Genomic DNA, 12784 nt, shown 5'->3' with positions numbered 1-12784 from the left:
TCCAAGCCAAGTCCCTGCAGTGCTGCCACAGGGGCTAGGCTCAGGTTGCTTCCATGACAACAATGACATCCATCCCTGCCCCTTTCTCACACTGTATCCCAACACCATTCATTTCTCTTTTCCCCTTTTTCCTGTTACACCTGTGAAAAAGTGCAAACATGACAGCAATTTCCCTGGGCTAAAAGGGTGTGTGTGTGGCATGTGACAAGCTGCCCTCTGACATTCTGAAAGTTGATCTTATCTCTACCTGCTCTTCCCATAGTGGCTACAGGTGGAGAATCCAGATGGACACTCCACCTGCAGTCACTCACGGTTCTCCCTTTAAAGGGGGAAACCCTGGAGATGCCACGCACCATGCTCAGCATCAGCATGACATCATGCGGATGTTCCCTTTTAATCTGTGAGTTTCCTGCTTTCCATGCAAGGAAAAACCTATCTGTAGAAGCATCCTTGGCCAATGGTTGAACCTCGATTGAGGCGACAAATACTTTAAACTAGTCCTGCCAGTAGTCAGATATAAGGACACAGGAAGAGGCAGCTGCTTCAGTTCTGTGGCTTGCCTGGAACGTCTTTGCTCTGAATCTAGTTCTGTTTTGCAGTGGTTACTTCTAATGAGATGTTTTGAGTGGAGAACTGTGAAATTTAACTGCTGATTGAACTAGACGTTCCTGTTCAACTGTTTCTATATATCTAGAGTTTGTAGGGATTAAGCCTTTCTACCTGGGTCTCATTCTGAACCTTAGATCTGACTCCATGCCTACCTGGGACTGGAAATGACAGGGAGAATTGCATGAGATGCAGTCAGAAAACATCAGGCATGCTTGAGTTCCAGTGAAATCAGTGCAACATAAGTGCTTAATTGCATGGTGAAGTTCAACTGATTTCAAGGTAACTTCTATTTTGAATAAAAGCTGCCAACATATTTTCAGGTTTCTCTTTGCAACCAAGAAGGCCAGAATATTGTTGTTTTCTAAAATGGAATGTGGAGCTCCCAAAATTCTGATAAAGCTACCACTTTGTCAAATTAGATGCCACATACTGTGGCTTCATTCTGGCTATACAGATTTCCAGAGCCCTGCTTGAATCTTTTTCTTTTTTTTCATGGAACAAGGTTATCTTCTTTCTCTTTCTCAGCTCTCCATTCTTTTACTACATACTACAACCTCTTCTTTCCCTAAATTCTATAAATACAAAGCACTTCCCACTCAAGTACTAAATACTTTTCACAAGGTGGCACTGTCAGCTGATAAAAAGCAGTGCCAATCATCAGGTGACAAAGGTACCTGCACCAGTGTGCACAGCACACAGCACTCTGCATCAGGGCCTTGTCTGGGTAGAAATCAGGAAATGTCATTAGTTTAAACATTTGGACATTTACATAGTCACCTGCAAATTATTTGTTACTAAACAGCCGACTAGCAAAGTTATGTCTTTTGCTGTTAGCATTATATTTTTCCCCCAGTGGTTAGTTACCTTCTCTGGTATAAATGCATGTACCCTTTTTCCAGTTTACCTTTTGTCTAGCTTCAGTTTACAGTCACTGGATCATAATCTTTTTCTGTCTGCTAGATTCCAGAGTTTTGTTCCATAAATTATTGTGATTTCTTTGGACATTAGGTAGTATTTTGATTGCATGAGCTATAAAAAGTTGCATAAAGAACATGAGATGATTTTTTTTCATAATGTATCTGAAGCATACCTGCTCAGCCCCTCTTTTCAATGATGCTTGAACAATGCCAGAAAACTGACTATCAACAAATTGTTAACTAGGCCAACTCCAATCATAAAGGTACCCAAGACCCTTTTTCCTTCCCGCCCTGCTATCTCCACTCTGCTAGTTAAGTTTGTTACAGATCTCCAGAGCTTTCTTGTAGACCTGAGTGACATCATCCATGTCCGTAAGGAGGGAAAAACTGCTGTCGCCTGCCCGATTCCGATAACGCTTCAGATACTGTGGCCGTGAGCGGTTCTGGAGTCCTTGGAAATCTTGGATCTGTAGGAAGTTTTCAGCAGACACACAGCTCCTTAGTCTCAGCCTGTTCTCTTGCAAATCCACCAAATCAAAAGAGTCATTGGACAGGATGCTGTCATCACTAATCACACTAGAAGGGCGGCTGTAACTTCGAGATAACCCATCTCCAGGCAGGACTGTTCCTTCCATGGCTTCTAGCATTGGTGTGTCAGGGCTCACCAAAGCTGAATCTGTGCTTCTGGTGGAATACTTGCTGCTGTGTTTCAGAATACCCTTGCGCCTGTAGGAATGGCTGTGAGACTCTATTCTTAATGTCTCAATGACACCAGGAGAGGTGTCACTGTTTCCTGACTCTTCGTTATGGTCCAAAAGTTCTGAAGATTCACTCCGTTCTGGGGACGAGTAATAACCAGATTCTCTCTGCTGCGTTTTCTTGAGGATTCCTTTTTTTGGCATTAAAGAAGACTGCTTAGTGCTGTATTTCCCCGTTACCTCCCCCTCCACAACACTCTTAGTAGACATGTTTGTCCTACATAATTCCTGCTCCATTTTAAAAGTGGAGGGTAACACTGGACTAACTACTCCTTCTATGAATCCTGCACTATGAGATCGATGTTCACTGTTGCTCCTTTTCTTCAAGATGCCTTTTGGCCTCTTGGAGTTAAGTTTGCATGCACTGTCCACTCCTACTTCCTGGATAGACTGTGCGATGTCGTTTTCCTTCTTTGATTTCTTCAGGGACCTCTGTCTCTCTAGCATGACTTCAGATACTTTTGGTTTTGAAAGGCACTTTGATTTGGTATCAGTCTCTGGCTGGAGGCCACTAGAACGATGTTGCCAATCTATAAACCTAGATAGCAGAGGAGACTCGGAGTCTTGCAAGGCATCGCAATCACAAACACTGCTCTTGTAGCCCCAGTTAACCCACCAATGATTGGCTATGTCTTCGATGGTTGCTCTGCGCTCAGGATTCACCATCAGCATCCACCTTATCAGGCCACGAGCATCTACAGGTGAAAGAAGACCAATTCCAGCTTTAGACTTTTTAGCTTAGTGACTAAGTAAAAAAATCTGACATAGTAGTAATTTAATGTGTATTGACCATAGCTTATAACAGTTATAACAAAGGGAAGACATGCAACAAAGTGATGCAAGAGCCGATGAGAGCCACAGTTATTCTACAGCCATCTATCTTTAGAAGTGCACAGGTACAAAATATTTCTTAGGTGAAGATGCATGATGCAAAATGCCTCTGTGTTCCAACAGTTTGAGTAGCCCTCCAGATGAGAACCAATCTCATGTAATACATTGGACAGTCAATTGCTACATCCTTGTTTGCATTGAGATAGTAAACCTGTGTCCGAGCTGTCCTATTTCAAAATATACGAACGGGGATCACATGACTCCTTGACAACATCTATCTGCAGTCTTCAGTGGTACAGCCTACGTACAGATTTACCACCACAATGAGAATATGCATAGTGGATTTGCAGCAAACCCAAGTTCACTATCCTACATATGAGGAAGGGAAAATTTTGTTTGATAAAGATGCTTCCTGTTAAATAGATGCTCCAAGCAGGCAGGGGACTTCCCCCATTTCCCTGTTGTTATCTTCAGGCAAGCAGAAAATTCCCTTTGGATGATCGATGGTCTGGCCGATGTCTGACACCCGCCCCCTGAATTCTCCAAAATAGTAGGAATGGAGATGTGTTTTCTATCCCCATGTTAAAGATTTAGATTGTGAAAGTGAACTGAATGAAATTACCCAGAGAGGAAGTTATGTTAGTCTGTTGCAGCCCAAACAATAAAGTGTCTTGTGGCACCCTAAAGACTAACATATTTAACTATTTACTGCGGCATAAGATGAAGTTTTATGAGCCACAGCCCACCTTGCCAGACGTATGAAATGCAGGAGATTTCTACTAATTTGTACATATTTTATAACGTTTACAGATTTCTTCCACGCTGGGGAGGCTTCCCATGCTACAATATTCTGTTAAACCCCAAAGCACATAAAACATAATAGCTTTTGAACTGCCCCTAGCTGCAGGATATGTACATCGTCATAAGCTCTTGGACGAAGGGCACAATAAAAATGTGATGATAGATATATGTAGACCAATGTTCACATAGTAAGTTATTTTTGAAAGCTTAATGAGAGTCAGAAAACAGCAAGATATTTCAGACAGTTTGTATCTTTAGATTTGTATCATTTCCAAAAAGAGAGCAGCTATAACAGGAATGTGAGACTACCTAGGAAAGAGAAAGTTAGTGGCAAATGTATAATAAACATTCAGGGAAATGGACTTATTTATATATGTAGGCTCTTTGAAATTATTGTTATGAATGGCAGACATGGATCCAGATGTGGATCCAGATTCTTGGGCTGGGGCTTGCTCATTTCCTTGTCTTTCAGTTCTATATATCTATATATCTATATTTAGAGGCAATGAAGTAAATCACAAGCCTCTATCCATCACACCTAATCTGAGCAATTCCACTTGCAAAGGCTAACAGATTTTCCATTGTCACAGATCTAGCTAAAGGAACCAGGCAAAGCTTCCCCGAGGCAATAAAATCTAACTGCAAAACATTAATTTTGATAACTGTTTCTGATACACACCTTACCCAGATAAGGACTTAGATTTATTTATTTATTTATTTATTTATTTATTTATTTATTTATTTTGCGACTTGTATCCCGCCCTACACATAGTGTCTCAGGGCGGCTAACAAACAGGATGTAAAATTTAAGACAATAAAACAATGTTATATACAAGCTAAAAACGGTGCTACAATAGTTTACATAAATTAACCCAGATGACACTTTGAGAGAAACAGGTCATCTTGGCCTAGCATGTTACTATTTGGTTAGCTGGGTTTTTTTTTTCTTCTTTACTTATTTGCTTTCTAACCTCCCATATCTCAAAGGCCAGTTTGGTGTAGTGGTTAAGTGTGCGGACTCTAATCTGGGAGAACCAGGTTTGATTCCCCACTCCTCCACCTGCACCTGGCTGGATGACCTTGGGCAAGCCGTAGTTCTGATAAGAGCTGTCCTTGAAAAAGAGCAGTTTCTGTCAAGAGCTCTCTCAGCCCCGCCTACCTCACAGGGTGTCTGTTGTGGGGAGGGGAAGGGAAAGGAGTTTGTAAGCCGCTCTGAGACACCTTTGGGTAGTGAAGGGCGGGGTATACATCCAATCACTTCTTCTTCTTCTTTTTAATCTTTCTTTTAAAATGTTTGTATACATTTATGGTATTTACATACTGCCAGCACGGCATAGTGATTAGTGCAATGATATTGCTTGGGAGCCACATGTGAGCTTCTGAGCACTGTTCACCGTAGCATCCTCCCCATGTTCCAGAAAAGTGGGTCATTTCTTTCAAAATTGTAGTAGATTTCATCAGTACTATGGTCCCAAGATAAAACTTTTTAAAAAAATGCAACACAACTAATCCATGACGATTATATTGGGCTGGTGCAAATGTAGGGATTCTATGTTTGAGGCTGGGTCAACATACGCAGCTAAGTAAGGTGGTGGAATGGGGCATACCACTAGTGATTGTCATCTTGGTGCTTGGGGGGGGGGGTCAACAGTGGGAGGGCTTCTAATGTCCTGGCCCCACTGGTGGACCTCCTGATGGCACTGGTATTTCTGGCCACTGTGGGATACAGACTGGATGGGCCTAAGAGAAAGCCTACATGGTTAACAAACAAAGTAATGGAAGCTGTAAAAGGTAAAAAGGATTCCTTTAAGCGGTGGAAAGCTAGTCACAGTGAGGCTGATAAAACAGAACACAGGCTATGGCAAATAAAATGCAAGACTGTGGTCAGGCAGGCAAAAAGGGAATATGAGGAGCATATAGCAAAAAATGTAAAGACCAACAATAAAACTTTCTTCAAATACATTAGAAGCAGGAAACCAGCCAGGGAGGCAGTGGGGCCCTTGGATGACCAAGGGGTAAAAGGAGTACTGAAGGATGATAGGGAAATGGCTGAGAAGCTAAATGCATTTTTTGCCTCCGTCTTCACTGTGGAAGATGAGAGGTGCTTGCCCACTCCAGAGCCGCTGAGTTATATTTTCAGGTTGTGTACGAAAATTCAAGTGTTGTCAAGTTAGCGTAGAAGATGGAAGAGGAAAACTATGGTGGAATCTTAGAAAAACCTGTTTCCGAATAGTTGAACACAACTGGTTTGAAACCTTCATTGTCTTTATGATTCTTCTTAGCAGTGGTGCCCTGGTAAGTGAAAACAAAAGAAAAAATTCCTAAGTTATGGCTTATGTGTAAAAAAAAATACATTTTGAAAACCATGGCCAACTTATGGTCCTTCTGAATTATTTAGAAACATGTTTCTAATAATACCTAGCCTCCATCAAGTACTTTACACATGATTATTGTTTAAATTTTATTGATAAAATATTCCTTGATGTTTGACCCAAAGACAGGAATCAACTGTATTATTTGTTCCATTCCATGTATTGCAGTAGAGTGCTGGCTTTTTGCTGTGAATAAATTTGTTGTTGTCCCAGTCCATATTTTTATATGGATTGTATCAACCTCTGCCTACTAAACATATGCTTTTTAAAAATGAGGTTCCAGTGGAGTAGGGCAAGAAGTTGCAGTGACAAGGACTCTGTAGGATAAACTGGCTCATTCAGATTTCATGTAAAACCATAATTAGGATGACTGTCTGAACCTGGCCACTCACTGTTGTTGTGTTGGTTTGTCAGGGAATATAAAACCAAAATCTGAAACCATGTTTGAAGTTGGTTTATCTGAAGAAGCGTGCGTGCACAGGGAAGCCTATACCCAGAAGTAAACTTTGTTGGTCTTAAAGGTGCCACTGGATTCATACTTTGTTTTGTTAACCACAGTTAGTCTTAAATACGGTTCTGCATTCTGTACAAACATGGACATCGTAGCTTACTCCTGGCTAGGGACATATGAACACCTGCCAGTTTGGCTCATGCTCTGTTCACTGATCACAAGCAGGGACGATTTTTCGAGGACTGGTTCAGTAAGTCATCAATCTGTTTGCCGGTATTCAACATGTTGCTTCACTGTATTTATTCCTAGCCATGCATTGCGACTGAGGGGTGACATGATTGAGGTTTATAAGATTATGCATGGGAAAGAGCAGGTAGAGAAAGAGGTACTTTTCTCCCTTTCTCACAATACAAGAACTCGTGGGCACTCCATGAAATTGCTGAGCGGTCGGGTTAGAACGGATAAAAGGAAGTACTTCTTCACCCAAAGAGTGATTAACACTTGGAATTCACTGCCACAGGAAGTGGTGGCAGCTACAAGCATGGACGGCTTCAAAAGGGAATTAGATAAGCATATGGAGCAGAGGTCCATCAGTGGCTACTAGCCACAAGGTATAGATAGGGACTCTGGGGCAAGTGATGCTCTGTCATCTTGGTGCTTGGGGGGGGGGGGTCAACAGTGGGAGGGCTTCTAATGTCCTGGCCCCACTGGTGGACATCCTGATGGCACTGGTATTTGTGGCCACTGTGGGATACAGAGTGTTGGACTGGATGGGCCTTTGGCCTGATCCAACACTGGCATCTCTTATGTTCTTATGATTGCTGTCCTATTAAATAAAACTCCCTGTATTGGGAAAAGACAGCCATAGATGCTCAGAGGAACTCTGGTAATTAAAAGGGTTATAGTATATGCTTATGCATGTCTGGGATGGTGTGCAGGGCATACAGTAGCCATGTGGCTCTTTTGGTTGAAGGGACTTGTGAATGTGGTTCTCTGCAATCCTCAGAGTGAGTAGCATTGGGTTGGCGTGTCTTGTCAGGATCTGGGAACCCCAGGGTCAAATCCCCCCGTGTTTCCATGGAAGCTTGCTGGATGACCTTGCACCAGTCACACACTCTCAGCCCAATCTTTTATTTATTTATATTCCACTTTTCCCCCAGGGGGACCCTAAGCAGCTTACAATACAATACGGTGCAAGAAAAATACAATGAGAGACAGAGAAACAAACAGAAGAAGGGAGGCAAAGTTTCCAAGTACAAAGGAGGTCTTCCCCTCTTTCTCTCCCTCTGCTGGCAGATCCTCTTCCTCATCCTAGGCCCATCCTTTGGCTATTGCCCTTCAGCTCACACGCAAGGGCTCATGCCTCGGTCCCCCCACACTTTAAATAGCCGTGAAAAGCAGAGGAGAAACAGACTCGGAAAGATCTTCTTCAGCTGCTGCTAGCCAGCATGATCTTCCCCAATTCCTCCCTTACCTACTTCACAAGTTTGTTGTGAGGATAAATTAGAAGAGGGGTGAATAATGTTGTAAGCTCCTGGAGGTGAATATTTTGCTCAAATTATCTTTGTCATTTTGCTCAAATGACAAAGGTATCTCTTTCAGTAGATGTCAGCTTTTAGCCTTTGGTGAATCTCCATAGGCAGAATGCTCCATGGCTGAGCAGGACCGTTCACTAACATCTTTCTGTGCATCTCTAATGTAGTACAGTGATTAGTGTTCAATTAGGACTGCGGAGACTTGGGTTCAAATCTCGACTGGGTGACTTCAGGCCTGCCATTCTCTTGCAGGCTAACCAACCTTTCAGGGCTGCTGAGAGGATAAAATGGAGGTAGGAATTTTGTATACTGCTCTGATCTCCATGGAAGGAGGGCAGGATAAAAATGTAATACAGAGAGAATCTTAATGGTGCATTTCACCAAATGTAGCCGTCCCATCAGTGCATAAAAGATGGACGAGATCTCTCAGCTATGCATGGCCCAAGCTGTTCAGGACTTTATAAATCATAACTAGCATCCAAGATGAAGCAGTGTAGATGCCTGAATATGCCATGGCTGTGTGTGTGCCTGACTGTAACTATCGTTTTCCAACCATCATCAAGTGTATTCTGAGATGGAGCACTTTTCAGTAAACTTACAAAGGCTTACATGATGAGTGTGAAAAAAAAAGATTGCAGGCTTCTTATCAGGCACAGCTGGCAGAAAGCACACCTGGTCACTGCCACCAGCTGGATATACCAACAGCTTCAAGCCTGAGTGATCAAAGCTGATTTTAAAGGAACCAAGGCCTATAATTACCCTTGCAGTAGCTGAATGGTCAGGAGACATAGAATGCCATAGAATGTGTTGTGATTGGTCAGATACGTTATCTATAACTACATTGGTTCTTAAATACTATTTTCTATTAGGAACTGGAATTCAACACCTCTTCCCCACTTGTGGCTCTGGCTGGCCAGTGAGGTGCTAAATGTATTCTGCTATAACTGATTCAAGTATGATGTGTCTTGCTGCTGTGAAAGCCTTGGGCCTCTAGGAACCAAAGCCTGGTACTGAAAGAACCGAGTGGTCTGTGCTTCAATCAGGCACTTTCAGAATACGTCAAGAACCATCTGCTCTCAATCATCTGTTGTCCTGTTTCATCCCCCTCAGTCTTCCATAAGCCTGACAGAACTAACCATTACAAACCCCTATCGTTTTAATTCAGATCCTTTTCATACCTGAGGGCTGTGTTGGCTCACGATATTCTCCATTACTGATCTGCCTGATTAGATTTTTGTGATCAAAGCCATCAAAGGGCATTGTTCCATACACCAGAGTGTAAAGCAATACACCAAGGGCCCAGCTGTCGACCTAAAACACAGAGACAAGAAACATAAGGGCTAGAAAAGTGGGCTCCTAAAAATCTATAAAACCACATGAGGATCAGAACATCCAGCTGTGTTTAACAAGGAGCACGCATACACAGGTATCCTATGCAAAATCCAGACACTGGTATGCAAAACAGATGAGAGCAACAGAAGGCAGTTTAAGGATTTTCCACTGCAGAGATGAAACATTTTTTTTTAGTTAACAAGACAGGCCTATGTTTATTTTTACTGAAGCTGAACCATTCGTACAGCAAAAATCCTATTCCACTTCCTACTTTGTTTCCCATTTTGCTTACCTCCGGTCCTCGGTAAGGTCTCCCATTGACAATTTCAGGAGAAGCATACAGCGGACTTCCACAGAAAGTCTGGAGGAATTTATCTTTTTGATAAAGATTTGACAGCCCAAAATCTGCAATCTGTAATGAAAAACGTAAGAAGTTTTTTCCGGGCAAGTCATTAGGATATAAGGAGGGGAAATTTAATTACTGGCTAACATAAGAATTAAGAATTAACCAGGAGCCTTGACATTTTAATCAATATTACTTAAGCCAGGTATAGGCAAGAGCACACACTGCTGTAAAGCAAAAAGAGCTTATCTATATTAGGTTGCAAGGTATCTTATCGGATTAGAAAGAGCTTCTCTTGTTTGAGAAGGATTGGCCTTTCCCCATTTTTTGTGGACTATCGGCGATTGCCACAGCTCAAGATACGCTGTAGAGGGATATAGCTTTGACTGCACAATCAGGCTCTAATCCCTGTATTTGTGCTCAGAAAGGCATTCTCCCTCCACCAAGTCAGAGTATCTAGTGATCTCAGAGAATTTTGCCTCCTTTGCTTGATAAGCTCAGTTGCCGGAGTCACCTGTATGGTTTTAATAAAAGATTCCCTACATCTCTGACTGCCACATGTGTTCTTCCTGCCATCTATCACTAGCATGCTGTGATGCAGATAGTGCATTTAATTGTGGGAGTGTGACATGGATGTGGTTAAATGAATGGAAGATAATGTTTTATGGAAGAGCTGATGAAGATGATTCATGAGGCCCTTTTCAATCCTGCTTATTCCTTCATTTGTCAGTATCCTGGAGTCTGTCATACACAAATGAGACAGGAGTACAACACTGCCATTCTAACTTGGGTCACTGTTAAACATCCGTCATACACCATTCAGCAACTCGTCTTCACTGCGCTGGCTGATGCATGTGCATTGTATGCTCCTTAAAGTCGTACTGTGGACTGTGATATTTCATGTCCTTGCCAGTATATTTAACAATATACATTGTGAAACAAAGTCCAACCTGTGTCTTTGTAATTCTTTAGGAACAGATGTCAGAGAGACATTCTCGGGGGGGGGGGGGAGCTGTCTCCTGTAAAATTTCACCTTATGTCGAGAACCTCACTGTAAGCAGCTGGTATACAACTGCAGTCTGCAAATGTATTCTCAGGGCTCAGGTTGCAGTTAATTACCTTAAATAAATTCCACTTTCTTATCAAGCCACTCTGCCTAGCCTGCAGGAAGTCCATCTAAAGCTAAAGAACAGTGGTCTGTCAATCCAAATTGAATTGCTTCAGTATTAGGGCGTGCAGGCTGGTCCATGGAATTCATTTTAGTTGAAGGAATTGTTAATGTTGGTTCTAATATAGTATAGTATGCCTGTTTAGGACAACCCTTATCATCATAAAGTATGTAAAATGCTGTGTGCATGCATATATATGAACATATACCATTTCAGACCAAAATTAGCTCTGTATAGGCATTCATGTTTTCATTTCTACCACTCAGGGAAAAGTATTTCTATCTTGGCCAACTCCCATAATCACAGACTGATGTTTATCAGCTTTTCCCATTAAACCTGTCATTTCCCCCTCCCCCTATTATGGAGAGAAATTAATAGTAGCCAAGATTCCTTCACAATCTTAGTACCTAAATGGAGCCAAGACATTAATTCACAAAGGGTTTCCAAAATAGGGAGGGGTTACTGGAAATCCAGACTTTTTTTGCATTACCTTACCTTCAAGGAAACAACTGTTTCCACTACCTACTATAAATATGATGAAAATTACCCATTATGTATAAAGTCTGTACTTAATCTATTTGGGTTTACTGTAAATTGACACTGCTCCAATTTACAGCCGTTGGACCATTTTCTATTGACCTTTATCAAACACTGCTGAATTACTGACAAGACTTCACTGTTCATAAAATCTCAGATTTGCATGCTTGGTGTACAGTTCTAAAATAGAACTATACTTACCAACACAGATGATGAGACCTACTGGTTTACTTCATAGGTTGTTCTATTTATCCTGTGTCCTTGTCCCAACTACCTGCTGTTTGCTACCAAGCAGGGGTCATTTCGTAGAAAAAGAGCTAGGGGGACTCATTAGCATAACTCATTAGCATATGCCACACACCCTGACATCGCCAGAAGTGTGTCATAAGGCCACGCCCCCTGGGTACCCATTCCTAAGGTGGAGGCAGGGGATCTCCCCCTTTCATGGGCTCCTGCCTGTCACCTGCCAGCTGGCTGGCAAGAGGAAAATCTCCCCACCCCCAAAACTGCACAATGCACTGACGTCACCCGGAAGTGACATCAGTGTGTCAGAGATGTCAGGAGGTGGCGTACATTTTGGGCAACACTCTATGGTTTGAGGCCATTTTTACCATAGAGCTTGCCCCAAAAGCAGAGCATTGCACCCCGTCATGGACACACTGATGTCACTTCTGGGTGACATCAGTGCATCACGTGACCCCCCAGTGCATCACCCCTGGAATGCCCCCCAAATCCCCCCACCAGCACAACAAGGGGACCTGGCAACCCTACATTCTACCATTTCATTGGAGAAGGTCCTTCAAAAGAACCCAGCAGATCTTTAGTGTTGGTGTTTTTAAAATATTTTTTACTTTCCTCTTTTCTACCAAAGGTCTACAAACAATGCAGTGAATTAAAGCCACTGCCCAGTATATGAGAAGACTTTCTGGTCCAGCCTCTTTCACCCTCTTTCTCTGCGTTGGCAATGCTCGTTTGGGAATGGCTTCCCCAGCTCCAAAGGAGCAGCTGGCTAGCCCCTGCAGGCAGACCAGGCAGAGACCGCAGGACAAGGCTGGAAGGATCCAGCCAAGTGAGTCGAGCTGCCACTTCCAGATTGTTGTTTTTTAAAAGTGGGGAAAGGCAGGGAGAG

General features: G+C 42.5%; 1 protein-coding gene across 1 annotated transcript in view; it reads right to left on the bottom strand.

Moving 5' to 3' along the window:
- Positions 1–1092: 1092 nt before the first annotated feature.
- The window catches only part of NUAK1 (NUAK family, SNF1-like kinase, 1), an 80679-nt gene continuing 68987 nt past the window's right edge, over positions 1093–12784 (bottom strand). The window contains exons 5-7 of the mRNA XM_015427594.1: positions 9899–10018; positions 9453–9585; positions 1093–2979 (exon numbers count right to left, since the gene is read on the bottom strand). Coding sequence (XP_015283080.1) covers positions 1835–2979; positions 9453–9585; positions 9899–10018 — 1398 coding nt within the window. The 3' untranslated portion in view covers positions 1093–1834. The remainder of the gene's footprint in view (positions 2980–9452; positions 9586–9898; positions 10019–12784) is intronic.

This window comes from Gekko japonicus, unplaced genomic scaffold, assembly GCF_001447785.1.
Source record: "Gekko japonicus isolate JY-2015 unplaced genomic scaffold, Gekko_japonicus_V1.1 scaffold28, whole genome shotgun sequence".
Classification (NCBI taxonomy): domain Eukaryota; kingdom Metazoa; phylum Chordata; class Lepidosauria; order Squamata; family Gekkonidae; genus Gekko; species Gekko japonicus.
This window is presented reverse-complemented; position numbering and strand designations above follow the sequence as displayed.